The sequence below is a fragment of the Akebia trifoliata genome, chromosome 3 (genome assembly GCF_017979445.1).
Source record: "Akebia trifoliata isolate Shusen 1 chromosome 3, ASM1797944v1, whole genome shotgun sequence".
In the NCBI taxonomy this organism is placed as follows: Eukaryota; Viridiplantae; Streptophyta; class Magnoliopsida; order Ranunculales; family Lardizabalaceae; genus Akebia; species Akebia trifoliata.
Window position 1 is genome coordinate 27,243,498 of NC_141377.1, and position 18,612 is coordinate 27,262,109.

An 18,612-nucleotide genomic window follows, 5' to 3' on the forward strand; every position below is an offset into this window, starting at 1 on the left:
GTTTGTAAGTCCTCCCAAGAGGTCTGGCTAAACATTCACAAGTCAATTGATCTTGAAAAACAGTGTTAGTCTAACATTGGGGGATGTGTGGCCTAAAAATAATTGTAATACATAAGTATGTTTTTTTGATATTCAAATCCAAAGACTAAAAATCATTATTTCAAGCTGAATTCTAGGTTTGTAAGTCCTCCCAAGAGGCTTGGCTAAACATTCACAGGTCAATTGATCTTGAAAAACAGTGTGTTAGTCTAACATTTTGGCGAGTGTATCAGGTTCTTATCAGTTTAACTATCAAGTAGATAGTTTGTTTGGTAAGGCATGCAAACTATTTGAATTTAGCTCAAGATTTTGAAAATCGTCCAAGATCGAGTTGGCTTGCTTGAGCCATCTCAATATTGTTTGTGAATGAGACAAGATGTTTTGCTAGAGATTCACCTTCTTAGATCTGTAGAAAATTACCACTCTCGCTCACAAGATGAGTAGTTCAAGTCATCTGGGTATCATTTATGAATGAGATGCGCATAAGAATTTTCAAATCATTATTTATATAGCTCCCCATTTGTTGAAATCTTATACATTTATACTTAATAAAAACACTAATATTACTTACTACATGAACGTATATCAATGAAAATTTGAGCACTATCAAACCCTAATTCGACCTGAATTTTTATGGACTTAAGAATTATGAGTCCATCCCTACTTTATGGTCTCAAGATCAAGACAACCTTAATTTTTAGGTGAGCCAGGCCGAGCTAGCGGCCCAATCGATAACCCTAACTCCATCTTAAAATTTCTTAGAATAATGATTTTCTGACCCCCCCCCCCCACTTCGACATACGCCGCCATCACAGAATTATAGATATTTTGTCTCGGGATTCGTAGAATCATAATTATTTTGTATCTTGAGGCAAATGATCTACGGTTCTGTGATGGGATGTATGTCAAGGGGGGTGTCAGATTATCACGACTCATTTTCTTAACGATCAATCTAATGTTTTTTTTTTCTTCGAAATATGGACTAATCAAGAGTGGGCCCACCAATTATCCTAAGATTTACTTGATCACAAACTCATTGGATAGAATGATCCTCAACTCACAAAATGAACCCTATAATACGCACTCCGGCGCATTTTATCCGGTCCAAGTTAGTCACGTCTCTCCACCCTTAGCGGCCGCTCTAAGTCTACGACGGTACGACCAACTCCAAAAAAGCCTCCTAAACCTCAAAAAAAACCCGAAAATGTCACTCACTCTCATCTCTCCTCCTCTCCCCCTCTCTCCCTCCTCTCACCTCTCCCATGCGTACCATCCCCACCCTTCCATGACTATCCTACGCCGCCTTAACCTACGCCACCTAAACCTACGCCAACGCCGCTTCACCTCCATCGCTGCAGCTCTTCGTCAAGACACCACTGTCTGGACCCAAGCCCCTCTCTCCGAGATCATCCCAGCCGCTGAATCTCTCTTCCATGTTAAAATCGACGTCTCAGATTCACCGGATCTTTTCGGATCATATACCCGACCCGGTCAATATCTGCAACTCCGAATACCAGATGTAGAGAAACCTTCGTTCCTCGCTATTGCTTCTCCTCCATTTCTATCTGATTCGAAAGGAGAGTTCGAATTCCTTGTGAAGAGCGTCCCTGGTTCAACCGCCGAGCTTCTTTGTGGGCTTCGGAGTGGCGATTTTGTCGAATTGAGCCAGGCTATGGGGAAAGGATTCGATATCGAAGAATTATCGCCACCAGGGGAGTTCGGAACTGTAATTATTTTTGCAACCGGATCTGGAATCAGGTAAATTTTTGAAAAAAAAATCGAATTTTGATTTAATTATTATTGTTAAATGTTAAATTTTAGATGAATCCTCGTGGAAGGGTTTAGATTTGTGATTTTTTACGGGACTTCTTGATTTGATTTGATAGGAATTCATTTCGGACTAGAAATTAACTGTGCATTTGCAATATTTTTCAATTGATTAAGTTGAAGTTGTTGATCCAGAGATTTGTTTGTTTTGTTGATTTTCGCTTATATGATTAAATCATGAATTCTTGTGGTAGGAACTGGATAAAAGAAAATGCTTAGGAACTCGTTGATTCGATTGTAATTCAGTTCGGATCTGAAATTAGGTGACAATTTGCAATTTTTAGTAAATAATTGATCAAGTTGAAGTTGGTGATCTAAATATTTTATTATTGATTCTCGGTAATCTGGGATCCTATCGTAGGTAAATTTGTGCATGTTTTATGTCATGATCGTAAGTGCATGTGTGGAGAGTTGTTCCCACATCCTAGGTTCAAACCCCCTTGTGTCACTAACCAATAAATCATGAGTGCATGTGTTTGATCCCAGGTCACACAACACACTTATACACAAAAAAGAAAAAGAAAAGCCCGGGGGGGAGGGGAGTGGAGAAATGTATCTCAATCATCACATGTTCTCACTTGTGTGGTACATTTGTCTTATGTTCATTTTAATGGGAATTTGAGATGGAGATGGGACTATATTTCAAATAGTTGATGATTTCTTTTTCTTTTTCTTTTATCAGGGATATTCCTTGACGTAATAAAACAGCTGTTAAAGTTACTTTTCCCACAGTTTCTACTGGGGACCTTGCATTTAGAAAGTAATTTCTGTTTTCTGGTCTGAAATTGGGGGTTTATTATAATTATTTTGGGTCTATAAATATGTGCTTCTCAACGTGGCTTGTCTTGAAGAGATCTTAAATAGAAGAACTCTCATTGAAGAGATTTAAGATATAAAAGATGGAGATCATGAGACAAGAGAGTGGACTAGCTGGTGAAGTTTGTAGAGATATACTGAAAGTTTTGATTTTTATTGAAGAAAACTAAAATAGGAGTAAAGGAGAGGAGAAATGATAAAAAAAATCATAGAAATGCAAATGGCTTTTTAGAGTTGGATATGATTGATATGCAATGTTTTGGACTTAAATTTTTTTTGCCATGTTTTGATCTCAAACTCTTAAGAAGGAGAGGTGAAGATCAATCGAAATAGAGAAGGTTGATGTAGTAGATCTCAGGTGGGTTGTCGATAGATTCTTCGGAAATCCCTCTCTAAATTTAGCTATCATCCACAAGTTTGATCTCTCCAATAACAATCTTTGGGCATTATATAACTCTTCTAAAATCAATCATTCTTAAGAAAACATGTGGGGTTTTCACTTTGTGTGTGTATGTGTTTTCTCCATTTCTGAAGAAGACAAGCCTTCAACTGGGCCTCTTTATGTTCAATATACACATAAGCAACCAACCAACCAACAAACCCAAAGCATGTTGGATCCTCTAGATTTGCGAGTTTGATAAATATATTAGTCATGATTGTAGCTAATTATTGGGCAAACAACTCTTCTATTTGAACATTGATAGAATTGAATCCAAGTATTCTAAAATAGAAAAATATCAAACTCTTTCTACATTGTAAGATGAACAATCTAAATAATAATTCTGGAAAGGGTTTCACCTTTGCTAGTTGCTAAGCATCCTTAGAAGCTTCCTAGATTTTTTTTTAGGTTATGAGATTGAGGGTTAAGAATTTTGTGTTTTTTGGCCTTTAAAGATTTGGAAAAGAAGATGGTGCCTTTTGGAGGCAATTTATTCTGGATGATTATGGGCTCCACAAATTGGGATAGTTGAAATGTTATTCCCATGGGGTTGGAATTTGGAAGGATATTGTGGAAGTGACCAGTTTGACCTATAAAAAAAGTTTATGACCGGTTTGTCCTTGACATTCATTATATAGTAAGGAATGGAGAGAAATAGAATTTTTTTTTTGGAAGGTGAATGGTTTGTAGTGGGGAAGTTTTGTGATACCTCCCCCCTTGCCTTTTATGTTGTAGTTCTTATCAAGCAAATCTTAGCAGCCATTTCTTTATCTGTAGGGGTAACTTTTCGACATTTTGTTTGCCCTAGACCCGTAGCTTCTGCTAAGCTACTTCCTTGCATTCCTTCATTGTTTGTGGCCCATTTATTTTATTATGTAATGGTCCATATATTATTTATAAGAGCAATTTGATAGCTTTGTATAACTTTTCTTAACATGCTTAAATTTATGGAAAAATTCGTCAATAATATATACTTATATATATTTTTGCTTCCTCTTCTGCAGTCCAATTCGGTCTCTAATCGAGTCAGGTTTCAGTGCTGATAGGAGATCAGACGTGAGGCTTTATTATGGGGCTAGAAACCTTCAGAGAATGGCTTATCAGGTTTGGAAGATATCTTAAATATATTATGGCATTATTATGACGAGTCTGTACAGAATTGGCAAGCCATGTACCCTTCAAATGAGTTGATTTTGAAGGTTGTGGTCCATCTTCTTCCTGTAGGATAGGTTCAAGGATTGGGAATCTTCTGGTGTTAAGGTTGTGCCTGTATTATCACAAGCAGATGATAGATGGAAGGGTGAGCGTGGCTATGTCCAGGTAGTGTTTTTATGCATCTTTTGATTTGTAAGTTAATTTGAAGTTCTGGTGATGTAGCTTACTCCTTAAAATGAAATCTTACCTTTTTTGTTGTATTACGTACATTGAATTGTATTTGTTTAGAATGCTTTCGCGAGAGCCAAGCAAATATTCAATCCCGTGTCTACTGGTGCAGTGCTCTGTGGACAAAAAAAAATGACAGAGGTTTGTCTCCATTTGAATTTCACTTAATTTTTTGTAACTAGTTTTTGTTGCAGATCTTTCTTAACATCTGTGGTACTCTTGCATGAATGATATTGACCGTTTCGTTCAATTCGATATGTCCTTGGTGGAGTGCCATTTTTGTTATTTCGAAGTATGATTACATGCTTTTAAAACTGTATCAGAAATTGGGCTGTTTTTTTATTTATTTATGGTTTTTCGAAGGTTGATTACATGCTTAAAACTGTTTCAGGAAATCTTTGAAGTTTCTATCATGAAAAACTCACAACCCTTCTTGTAACTACCATGAAATACAGTTCAAATTTCCTTGAGACAGAAATGTCATGCACTTATAGAACACACAGAAATAGAGTACTTTCTTTTTGAAATTTATTAGATAAGCTTGATAGGTGATAACCTCTAATGTAAACCATGCTTTTTTATGCTACTTTCTAAATGGGACCCATTGGGGGTAAATATCAAATGTCAATAAATTTGGAGAAGTAACCCATGGATGCATTTGCTCTTCCAATGTGATATCTGGGATTATGTCCAGTTCTGCCTGATGTATTTTGATATCTTGATTAGATGCACATTCTGGAATCTGGATTGCCCTGTAATGATTCTGTTTGGGATGTCTTATATCCTTCAAATGACTAAATTCCAACCTCTCAACTTTCAAAAGCAAGTGTCACTTTTTCTGTCACTGCTTATAAGTTGTTTTTCGTAACTAGGCTTCCTTCAAAGAAAAAATATTAAAAGATTGAAATATGATGTTGAAAACCAATCATGTCAATTGCAGACAACAACGTGTCCTAATATGTTCCTTTAAAGTTGGAATGTGAATGTTGGTCACATCCAATGTAGTGATTAACCTCGTCTCTACAGCTTCGTTAATGCGGTTGGAATTCTTTGGCAAAGATGATATCAATGATTGCTTCACTGATATTATCATCTTTCAGTTTCTGTAAACAGTGCTTGGACATCTTTGGCAGTCACTTCCTCTCAAATCCAAATTCAAAATTCGGTATTCACAAAAAACTGATTTAGATGATATCAATGATTGCTTCATTTTCATACGTGACTAGGTCTCCATAAAGTATGATTCTGCTATTTCCCATCACTACTTCAACCAAAACAGACTAATATGTTGTTAACACCATTGGCTATGTTCAGTCTTGTCATTTGGGTGTGTCAGTGATGATTTTCTTTCTTACTTTTCCAATTTATTGGTTCCGCTAGAATTTTGTTAGCATCAACTAGACCATTTCCTATCCTTTTGAAAACAACCAACATCTAAGTAAACCCAGATGTTGGAAACTCAATGTCTTTCACCTGTGAGTTTAGGTTTCTTAAACTCCTATTTGGGGTAGTGCATGGGCCTTGCATGCACTAATGGGTCGGTGTAAGCGCTAGGAAGATCCTTAATGAGGAGACCTTTGTCATTGGTGTTGCCTTATGTCATTTGAGCGTCTCTTTTACTTATAGAATATGTTTCATTGTCTCTATGGATGTAGGTAGCTTTTGTATGTAGAATACTAGTAGACGACATTTGGAGGAACATTGGAACAAAAGTATTGGATAGTTTCAACACAAATTGATATTCCAATACTTAAACTCCGGTGTGGAATCTCACTGTTATCTGATTTTTTGGCCGGTCTAGCATACCACAATTAGGTGACCATTTATCTGGCTTAGATTGCCCGTTGACCAAGAACCCAATACTGAATTCAACAGACGGTGGAGTCAACCGTTTGACGACTACTAGTGTTTTCAAATAGCATATGCGACAACTTTAAAAAATGCTTAAAAAATCAGAAAAAATTGAAAAAAAATCAGAAAAAATTAAAAAAACACAAAAATAGATATTGATTAACTTAGAAATATTGTTCAAAATTACATCAATACCAAAAAACACAAGAATTAAACATCAATCCAAATATAATATATCTAATACAAGTCATACACATAAAAATTAGAAATATTCAGAGTACAAAACAAGTGAACAACTAATTTTGATGATAACCCGCCATATACTCCACACAACCATCCCTAATCCATTGTGGTACATCTCCGCATCACCACCACCTCCGTTATTGTCGTCATTCCCATTCCCATCGTCGTCCAAATCATCACCTTCTTCTACGTTTTCTTCATCTTCTTTAGTTTCATCTTCATCTAATCTCATCAAAACTTCATCCATATCCAAATGCTCTTGACCTTCATCTTCCTCTTCTTGTATTTTGTCTTCTTCATCAAGTAGTTGTTGACTCAATCGGTCACCTCTTCTTCTTTGGCTTGAGCCCTCCCCGGGTGCCGGTGCAAAAACAACTTCCTCAACTTATGCCCAAGTGAGATTTTCTCCTTCGAACACTGGCTCATCCATTGCATTAGCAATCCATGGTTGATCTCTATTAAGCTCATGAGGTCGTAGAACCCCGGTTGCTCTTTTCTCTGTAAGAATCTTTCACGCAATTTTTGATTGTATTGCACGAAGACCAAGTTATTGGGTTTTTTCTGCTCAAGTTGATTCCTCTTCTTGGTGTGAATCTGTTATTTCAATTCAAATAAACATACATCAATTATTTATTATTTAAAATTCAAAATATATAAAATAAGAAGAAACTAAGAATTTGTTATTTATTATTTAAAATTCAAAATATAAAAGTAAGAATTTAAAATTTACTATCTCGAATGTACTCCAGTTGCTCTCGCATCCGGATGCAGAACATGTTAGGCCAAGAATTCGTATGGCCAATTTCTTCAAACTTGGATCCTTTGAAATTGGATCTACTCCATATTGTGCCCACCAATCAACTATCACATTTAATTCAAAAATATTTTAGTAATTTGAATTTGAATACTTAATGACTTGAATGAATTTAAATAGAGTAATAAACCATTAAATATTTAATATTATTCTTACTTGGAGTCTTTGTTGTTCTATGTTTGATGACGATCTCCTTCCCAAAGATTCCTTCACTGTTCTTGTATCGATCCAATTGCGATGATATCTTGTCTTGTTCATCTCTCGTTGAAATCATTCTTTTCAAAATATCAAGGAACTCAATCATGTGTGTCAAATCCGCCTCATCACGATTAATGACTTGAAAGTACACAGCTGGATTGAGAATGTACGTAGTCGAATACAAGATATACGACATTTGATTCCCCCATCTTTTGTTTATAATGTCAATTACAAGCTTATAATTCGTTTCTTTAAATGCATGATTTTCCATTATTTTTAATTTAGCCTTTTCCATGTAATCATAAATGTAATCCATTGGTAGTTTTTCATCACCATCCACCAATCTTAGGATAGTAATTAGTGGTCCGGCATTTCTTAAGGCCTTACAAATATTAGTCCAAAAGTTTTGAGAAAGAATGATTTGGACAATTAGTTTTCCTTCATTCTTCTTTGACCAAGGCCCATTATTCCAATCAGCTGACATTACAAAGCTTCTAAGTTTACTTTTCTTACCATACAAGCTTTGTAGTGTCAAAAAAGCCGTTGCAAATCGGATAATAGCTGGCCTAAGTAAGTTTTCACCAATATTTTTTCTCATTTTTTGCAACAATAAAGCATGCTTATACATGAAAACAATAATTTTTTAAGCTCTAACAACAATTTTAAATTTTAATATGTAACTTATCAAGGTCTTCTAAAATAAGATCAATACAATGTGCTGCACAAGGTAACCAATACAAATGAGGTCTCTTGTCCATTAACAAGCGACCCACAACCAGATATGCAACTGCATTGTCTGTGACCACTTGGACAACATTTTCTTCTCTGATTTCATCAATTACACTATCTAGTAATTTAAAAAGATATTCGGCTGTGTGGGAATAGGTCGATGCATCGACAAATTTAAGGAACATAGTTCTAGTCGGACAATTAACTAAAAAGTTAATTAATGTTCGGCCAGATTTATTAGTCCATCCATCGGTCATTAAAGTACACTCATAGGTCTTTCATTTCTCTTGATATTCATTAAACAAACCTTGAGTGAACTCTTTTCTTTAGACACGACTCTCTAATTTCATGGTAAGATGGTGCCTTAAGTCCCGATCCAAATTGTCCAATGGCCTCAACCATGACCTTAAAACTTTTCAATTTAACAGTATTAAAGGCAATACCCGCTTGGTAAAGCCATTTTGCTATGTACTGGATAATAGTTTTTCTATCCTTTACACGATTCTCGATTGTGGTTTGTGCAGGGTCTTTTCCCTTTTCTCTTTGGGTAATCATATCTTCGGGATGTGGCCTAGACTATCTATCTAATGGACCTCCACCATGAGCTCTTTTAGATGCTCTTCTTGTTGGTGCAATAGGTGGTTTAGAACGCTCAATCGATGTGGTCATAGGGGGAGTATCATGTTTATGTACATAAATGTCATCATCATCGTCCTCATCAATCTCACCACTACCTCCACCCTCCATGTAATTTTCTAATATGGTGGCATCATCTCTTTTTTTCATAGAGGTCTTGTCTAAATATTCCATTATTTCCCATTTGATGTCAGGATTAACAATTGGGCATGCCCTACCATTTGACCCCGAAATGTGAGCAAGGCGTTGCTTGTGCCGTGCGATTCCTTCTTGCCTTATGTAGCCATACAATTCACACACTACTTAATTTTTTTCGGTGGCACTACGGTAATGACTGTATTTTCAACCGGGGTCATTCGATTTGGGCCTTGGGGAGGAGTTAGCCGATGAAGAAGTCATGTTCTTCCAATGTCAAACAAAAAGGTAATTATTAAGTACTAACTTAGTGAAATAATTTTATAGATACCTCAAGTCCAAGGCCCCAAGCTTATTGATTCTTGAATCTTGGTATTTGATCTTCTTGAATGAATAATGATTGATGATTCTTTAATCTTGATTTTGACTCTTGATTCTTGAATTCTTGATCTTGATTCTTGAAACTTGGGAGAGTCTTGATTGATTCTTGAGAGTTGAGTGATGAGTCTTGAATTTAACCTTGAGTCCTTGATTCTTGAAAGTTGAAACTTGGAGTCTTGCTTTTTCTTGATTCTTGAATTTGGATGAATAAAAAAAGTGTAGAGACTAGAATAGAGATTTCTAGAGAAAATGAGAAATAGAGAATAGAGAGGAGAAATGGATTGGAGATTGGAGAAATAGATTTGATCTTGCTTCTTGATCTTGAATAAATTTGATGATTTTGATGCTTAGAGTTTTAGAATGCTCAATGGAAGTTGTATTTGAAGTGATGCAAATGAGCGATGCAAGAGTGGAGTATTTATAAGTAAATAAGAAGGCAAATTGCTGTCCAACAGCTAGTGTTTTAGATACCAATATCTCGTAGAAGTTCACCACCTTACTTGTCAAGCCTTATAATTAGGCTCTATAAGAGTATTTGTTGGCTTTGCCCTTTACTTTCCTGTCTCTTGAAAAAGATTTAATACATACTTTCTTTGAGAAACAAAAATTCCCTCTTGAGATCTTGCCACTTCTGTGCCAAGAAAGTATTTCAACTCTCCAAGGTCCTTGTTTTCAAATTCACGAGCTAAATACATCTCCAATCGATCAATTTTCTCTTGACTATTTCCTGTCACCACAATGTCGTCGACATAAACAATAAGAGCTTTAGTGCTGCCCATTATGTGTTTGACAAAAATAGTGTGGTCTTTCAAATCATGCCCAAAGGGATTGTATCAGCCTATACAATGATTTTTTTTACCCTGCATACTTTCTTTTCTCCTTCTGCCACTTGGAATCCTGGTGGGGGAAACATCTACACTTCTTCCTTCAAGTCACCATGAAGGAAAGTGTGGAGGGATAAAATCGTCTCCTATCCGGATCGTCCATTCACACCATCAATGCGCATCTCGAGGTGGACACATGGCATCATTTAAAGAGAATTATATCTTATTAGGGAAGATTTCAAATTTAAAAGGATTATTCTCCTTGTTATGTAATTGTTAATTTGGATAAGGGGTAAGGTTGTCAATTGTAATTAATTAGGGTTAAGACTCTAATTAGGGTTTCTTTATTTAAAAACCTTGGGGCTATTGTAAAAGAGGGGGAGAGGAGGCTATGTAAATCTGAGATCTATAGTGAAACGGCTCCCCGAGCCCCGTGGACGTGGGCACGTTTGCCGAACCACGTAAAAAACCTTTTTGTGTTCTTTCTCTTTTTTGTTATTTTTTTTTTATTTCTATGATTTATTGGTGAATAATTTTGCTAAAAATTAAATCTCAGGGTCAATCACAAAAATGACCTCCATAATTGACGCCGTCTGTGGAATACGAATAATGAACCATGATAAATTATATAGAGAGATGTAAAGAGGAACTATGGTTTAATGCCCCCACTCGGGTTACAAGAGAATGCTCCTCTCACCTCATCCTTCAATTCAGAATTTCCCCCTATATGACGTAGATCGCATCTCCCCAAGCCGTGATGTTCCTTTGATGCAAACAGATCCAAAATGCTAATCTCCCAAGGGTTGGTATTGACATCAACCCCTCCATTTGAGTGAGACCTCGATTGTGGAGGTCATTTTTGTGATTGACCTCGAGATTTAATTTTTAGCAAAATTATTCACTAATAAATCATAGAAATAATATAAAAAAAAATAACAAAAAAGATAAAGAACATAAAAATATTTTTTACGTGGTTCGGCAAACGTGCCTACGTCCACGGGCTCGGGTAGCCGTTTCACTATAGATCTCAGATTTACATAGCCTCTTCTCCCCCTCTCCATCTTTCCTCCCCATCTTTTACAATAGCCTCAAGGTTTTTAAATAGAGAAACCCTAATTAGAGTCTTAACCCTAATTAATTACAATTGACCACCTTGCCCCTTATCCAAATTAACAATTACATAACAAGGAGAATAATCTTTTTAAATTTGAAATCTTCCCTAATAAGATAGAACTCTCTTTAAATGATGCCATGTGTCCACCTCAAGATGTGCATTGATGGTGTGAATGGACGATCCGGATAGGAGATGATTTTATCCCTCCACAGAAAGTATTCTTCACATCAAACTGTCATAAGAGCCATCCTTGATTTGCTGCTATAGTTAAGATGACTCTTATAGAATTCAACTTTGCTATTGGAGTGGGGGTTTCATTTTAGTCAATCCCATAGGTTTGAGTATAGTCTTTAACAACTAATCTAACCTTGTATCTTTCAACTGCACTATCTGGATTACATTTTAGTGTATACCCATTTACATCCCACAAGTACTTTTCCTTTCGGTAGATCGACTAATTCCCAAGTAGAATTCTTTTCCAAGGTCCTCATTTCATCAACCATTGCTTCCATTCATTTTTGGATGTTTCAGAGCATCTGCAATAGATGAGGGAGTAGGCACAAAAGCTAATGAGATAACAAATGAATTGTATAAGGGGGACAAGGCAATAGGCTGTTGAGTATAATCTCTGTGTCCCTTTCTAAGAGCAGTAAGGAGGTTAGAATTAACAGTAGAAGGATTATCACCAAGAGAAGAATCATTATTAGGAGAAACGAAATCACCTGAATCCAAGGAATCAGGTTGGTCTGGAGGACAATTGTGGTTTTCTTCTGCATGTTACAGCACTTTCAACTATTGACTTTGATTTCCCCCCTGTCCCGTAGCACTACTGTCACGAGTTATAGTAGTATTATTAACTATAGGAGACACATCCGTGGAAAGTGGAATAGGCAGCGGAATTTGTAGAAACCTCTCTTCGCTAATATTGTCACTCAAATTCTCCCCCAGAAGAGAGGTAGATCTACCTATGCAGAAATATGGAACAAACCCTTGAAAAGTAACATCCATGGCAACAAATTGACCATGTAGGAGGATGGTAGCACTTGTATCCTTTGAGAGATGAATGATGCCCAAAAAAAAAATGCACTTAAGAGAGCCATGGGATCTAACTTAGTACGTTGAGGACCAAAAATATGAACATAACAAACACACCCGAAGTATTTGGGTGGTACCAAAAATATGGGTCGATCAGGCTGAAGACTCATATATGGGATCTTGAAATTGAGGACACAGGAAGCCATAGGATTAATGAGGTAAGTGACAGTAAGGGTTGCATCAGCGTAATATATTTTTGGAACATTGGTACCAAACAAGAGTGATCTGGTAACCTTAAGAAGAAGACGATTTTCTCGTTCTACCACACCATTTGTGAAAATAAAATATCAACTTGCATATATTCTTACCAAAGGCGTTAACAGTCCTCAACCTCATGGTATTTCAGCCATGTTGGGTATGATGAATATCTATGCACCAACTTAATGAGCAATGTTGTAAGGGTAGATTAGTCTTTTACTCTATCATTATAGAGTTATTAATATTTTTAGTCTTTGTATGAGAATATTTCTGTCATTTCCAATTTATCTTAATATAAATAATAATTTCTTGGAGACATGAGAGTTAATTCGTGATCTCATTTTCTCTCTCTTTCTTTCTATCTCGTTTTTCTTTATCTATTTTTTCATTTCTTCGTTGTTTTCTACTTGGTATCAAAGTTAGGTGATGTAGGGTAGAACACACAAACCTAGAGTTCATGTTAAAAAATCTGGTTCTAGGGTGAAATCCCAAGAACTAAGAGTAATGAAGAATCTCTATGTCGAGCAAAACAGACTACATACTTCAATCTAGGTTTGACATTGATGGAAATCAATCGTAAACACTAAAATTAAGAACCAATATCGTGTTCTTATGCTCAAAATAAAAAAAAATAAAGAAAGGGAAGAAGTCTCTTCTTTTTCTTTTATTAATCAATCTTCAAAAAACTAACTTGGTGAATTTATTTATTGGAGCTCCTTATATAGATAACTCCATAACAACTTAGAAACCTTTTAAATACTAAAAGATAACTTCCTAATCTATCTATAACACATTACTAACCATCTAATGCTATTAAAACTCAATTTGAACATCTAAAAGAACTTCTAATTATAACATAAAGTATAAAAACAAGTTTTAGAAAATTAAACATAAAACCAATTAGAAACTAACTAGGAAAAGAAACTTTCTAAATTGAAATAGAAACTAACTAGGACTATTTAAGCAACTTAAAAAATAGAAACTCAATAAAAGAAAGAGTCCTAAAAGAAGTTGGACTAGGTCTTGTGGACCGGTCAAAGATTGGGTCGGTTGACTCAGTCAAACAGAGTTGACTCGGCTAATGCTGTTGATATCTTTCTTCGACGCATCTTAACTTGATCATAGGCATTGAGATAAGTGTCGGCAAGCCTATTTACATCATTAAGTTTATTCGCCTTGCTTTCGTTCCTTGTTTTTTTTTTTCATTTTTTGAACAATACTACGCGAGTAGTATTGCGTGAATAGTACATGTGAATAGTACTGCATGAAATAATGCTCTTGAACAGTGTCGTGTAAATAAGCCAATGAACCATGTCTCGTGAATAGTACCTGCAAAAAAGTTCTACAAGTTCTATGCAATCAGTTTGTTTTGTAGGGTGGCTTTATGTGTTTGGTGATCAACCAATGTCTTGTAGGGCTGTTCCTGTTTTTTTTTTTCCGTTGTAAACCAATGTTTGATCAAATTTATTGGTCTTAGATATTGTTTTGCTTGGATCAGTCCCAAGTGCGGTGGCTCGAAGGATGTTTTGTGTAAATAGTACCTAGTCCCTATCTTGGGCGTGGTTGCACTATTAAGGGGCGTGCTTTGCAGAAATAAGTATTGGGTTTGTTTTCTAGACATTAACATTTTTTTTCAGGGGCATTTCTCTCCATTAATCGTGTTTGTCCCTTTAGAGAATCCAATTATGCAGATTACCATAGCAAAGTTTGATGGTAAGAATTACTTGGAATGGTCTTAGTTAGCCAAAATGTACATCGAAGGTAGAGGAAAATTGAGATATATTACTGGTAGGATTATTGAGTCAAATCAATCTGACACTCTATTATAAGCGGGAAATAGAAAATCTCACTGTCATATCTTGGCTATTACATTCCGTGCAACCACACTTCGGTCGTGGTTTTTTGTTTCTCCGGACAACTAAGGAGATTTGGGATTTAGCAGCCCAGGTATATTCTAAGCAAGAAAACATTCGCAAGAGTGTACCAACTTAGACATAAAATCTCTCATCGTCGTTAGGGGGAGAGTTCGTTAGCTGAGTATTTTGCTTATCTCAAGAGTATGTAGTCTGATCGGAGAAATGGGTACTAATCACCTTGATCGTTGTGCAATGATTCTAATTAAGAGTTGGGGCTTCACTCTCATTGTTGGTGCCACGTAGATAAGAGGGTTCCCTCTCTCTTTGCAATCTTTTTTTTACCAAAGAGAGTGGAAGTGAAAAAGGTCACCCTATCTCTTTTCTGAGGAAGAGAAATGTAGAACTAAAATGTGCAAGGCTGAAGTATAAAGGTAAAAGGTAGTATGTGGGCTTTTCGATATTGTAAGCTTCTAAAGCAAAGTAAAAGGTGGTAGCGCATGATCATTACAAGCAAATGATAGTGCTAGGAAAGAATGTGCTAACCCTAAGTATATTTAAGTGATTTATTAGTGCCGAGATAAATGGTGATAAAACCAAGCAATCCCCAAGATTGATCATGGGCCCACCAAGGCTGGCCTAGGACCTTGGGCCATACAAGGCCCAAGATCAAGGTTTACTCGGCAACCACAGTTTGTTCTTGATTATGTAAGATTTGGAAGGTACCAAGACTACCTTATATGCAATTTGCACTTTTAGAAGTAAATCGATCTACCCATTAAAGGTTGAAGAATGCTCTTTCCTACATAGAAAGGTTAAAGGGCGCTCCTTCCTTCACAATCAAGTAATGAAAATCCGATAAAAGGTTGAAGGACGCTCCTTACATTGGGTGAGCATAGCCATTCCTTTAGAGATTTTAAGGACACCCTTCCCTCCATGGATTATCAACTCGTTAAAGATTGAAGGACACTTCTTCCTGGACAGGTGAATTTGTTAAAGTGATATACATTCAAAGTTTTTTCTAAAAATTGCACACCAAAGAGACTATGAAGTGTTTGATTAAGAGTCTAGTATTTTTGGTGGTGGATCACGATTTCACCGATCTCCACATCCGAGATGAGACTATTATATGAGCTATAAAATTATATTTAATCTAGGCTGGACACGTGGCACTTACAATTATACATTACTCGAGATTGTACCCCAAGGAAGTCACCATATGCATAGATTCCATCCAATTTTTCACGTGGAGCAGATGATAAGATATGATTTAAATTAGAATCCCCTTCATTGATGAAGTAATGATTTTTTTTTTTATCAAATTAAATTTATCCCTTCTTGGGGCTATTCCTAAATTCACTTGAACAGGTTCCCTTTCCCCTCCCCCCCCCCCCCCCCCCCCCAATTCTCACTTTATTGAACATGTAAAATTTGGAGCACCTGTTTCTCCATGTATTAACTTCGTGCTAATGCTGCTCAGTAATGAGATATGCTTTGATGCCCATGGATGATGTCTTGTATAGATTTCCTGTTAAGTAAACAACTTCCATACTTGCACATTATTTCCATTTTAAATGTTGATTGGTTCATGTGTGGCACCAATACATTTATCATATTATTTTACATCTTACCTTTGTGTGTTTTGATTCACAATATGAATTGTACATTGCTTTCAATTGTATTACTATCTTTCACTTATTTAATCCTCACATCAGATTTTCATTTTAAGTGCTTTCTCCTATGATTATGAAATCCATGAGTGAGAGTTGATGTTGGTAATGTATAAATTATCTGCAGGAAGTTACTTCTATTCTTGTGGCTGATGGAGTCTCAAGAGAGAAAATATTGATGAACTTCTGACGATACATCAGCTGTAATTGTTGTAATCTAATTCTTTCATTCTCAGCTGCTGAAGATTGAGACTGATGCCGAAATAAGAATGGCCCATGGGTTCTTAGCTGATAGACTTAGCTTAAATCGGATGGATGTCAGGTCACTTATTGAACTTGCTCCACCAATTATTTATTTAGCAAATTAGGGAGACATTCAAAAGCAGCTACACGTACGAAAATGTGGTCCTGCATTGTGTAATTTATAATTCTTTCAAATGTTACTTTGATTTCTGGCAATTGAGGATGGCTAGAGCCATTCTTTTATGAAAATTTTGTGTTCTTTTGTCATAATTTGTAGTGATTTTTATCTATATATAAGTGACAATTTTGTAACGAGTTAATTCTTCCGTCACAACTTACAATTATTAATGGAAACCAATGCCTCTGATTGGGCTGGGTCTTGGTTTAGAATACTGATAATATTGCGTCAGCCTCCAACAGGTCCAAGTTGCAGCAGCCCTTGAGTGTGTATCATGGTTTTTAAACTTGGTATTACGTCTCGTCTCGTTCAGCTCCGATATCGAGTTGACTCGGATGATACTCGTTCGACATTGAGACAATGGTTTTTAACCATTTAATAATTATGAAAAATTCAGAAAAAAATTTATTTGGGAGTGAAAGAATTGAGGGTTGAGGCTTTAACTCATTTGTATCAATTAACTCGGACGAGATTTTCAAAATCTCGTTTGATACGTCTCTTTTAACTCGCGAGTTAAATCATTATCGTGTTGTTTTGTTCGTATCGCCCAAAATAATCGAAAATATCGTCCAAGATGACTCGCTTATCTCACAATACGCGGTTGTCTCATAACACTTTGTGAGTTGGTCTCATTGGACTTCGATATCGAAATAATTCGAACGATACGTCTCGATCTTAGATGAGTTTAAAAACCATGGTGTGTATTAGGTGGTGGGGAGTCGGGAATGATTTTCTCTATATTTGAATTTTAAATTTGATATTAGTGTAATAGCAATCCAGGTGGGAATCAATCATTTACCAAAACAATCAGCAGGTATCAACTAGCTTAGTTGCTAAAAAGCCTATGGGTGATGATACCAAAGACCTGAGTTCAAATGTGGTTTTTGTTTTTACGAGAACTTTGAAAGATTTCAATTGCCCTCTCCAATTTGAGTTTAAAAGAATTTTTTTATTCATATATATATATATATATATATGGGTCCGCTCAGCAACAAACATTTTGGCAAAACATTTTTCAAAACATGGGTTAGAGGTTTTGGAATGGGCTGATTTTTGGTGACCTCACCAAAAATCAGCCCATTCCAAAACTTCTAGCCCTAGTTTACAAGTTGAAAAATCGTGGACCGTCCATTTTTTGTAAACCACTTTTGATGGGGTTAGAAGTTTTGGAATGGGCTAATTTTTGGTGATGATGATCTCCTTACCGTAGAGATCATCCTCACCAAAAATCAGCCCATTCCAAAACCTCTAACCCATATTTTGAAAAATGTTTTGTCAAAATGTTTGTTGCTGAACATTTCCCTATATATATATATGGGAAATGTTCAACACCCTATGCTTTACCTTACACTTTACCCAACATGTTTTGTCCTACATGAGTTAGAAGTTTTGGAATGGGCTGATTTTTGGTGAGGATGATCTCTACGGTTAGAAGATCCTCCTCATCAAAAATGAGCCCATTCCGAAATTTCTAGCCCCATGTTTACAAGTTGAAAATTCGTGGACCGTCCATTTTTTGTAAACTATTTTTGATGGGGTTAGAAGTTTTGGAATGAGCTGATTTTTGGTGAGGATGATCTCCTCATCATAGAGATCATCGTCACCAAAAATCATCCTATTCCAAAACTTCTAACTCATGTAGGACAAAACACGTAGGGTAAAGTGTAGGGTGGTGAGTGGGACCATATATATATATATATATATTTAGACGGTTCATGGGACAATAATTGTGACAAAATCTATGACAATGATTTTTGTCTTATATGAGTTAGCAGTTTTGAAATGGGATGTTTTTGGTGAGGATGATCTCCTCACTAAAAATCAGTCCATTTCAAAACTTCTAATCCCATTAAAAGTGGTTTACAAAAAATCATTATCATAGATTTTGTCACAATTATTATCCTATGAAACACATCATATGTATGCATTAAGGGACATAAATAAAA

General features: G+C 36.0%; 1 protein-coding gene across 2 annotated transcripts; it reads left to right on the forward strand.

Annotated features, from left to right (window-relative positions):
* The first annotated feature begins 1,121 nt into the window (after positions 1 to 1,121).
* Positions 1,122 to 16,800, forward strand: LOC147406249 (FAD/NAD(P)-binding oxidoreductase). Of its 2 annotated transcripts, XR_015176371.1 has the most exons (6): positions 1,122 to 1,797; positions 4,126 to 4,225; positions 4,346 to 4,441; positions 4,565 to 4,645; positions 9,170 to 9,398; positions 16,373 to 16,800. XR_015176371.1 is itself a non-coding variant. In XM_086434212.1 (5 exons), the coding sequence occupies exons 1-5, from the start codon at positions 1,244 to 1,246 to the stop codon at positions 16,433 to 16,435; spliced, it is 894 nt and encodes a 297-aa protein (XP_086290338.1). In that variant the 5' UTR covers positions 1,124 to 1,243; the 3' UTR covers positions 16,436 to 16,800. The 2 variants fall into 2 exon arrangements, 1 of the variants encoding a protein (XP_086290338.1); XM_086434212.1 differs by lacking the exon at positions 9,170 to 9,398 and having other exon boundaries at positions 1,124 to 1,797.
* The last annotated feature ends 1,812 nt before the right edge of the window (positions 16,801 to 18,612 follow it).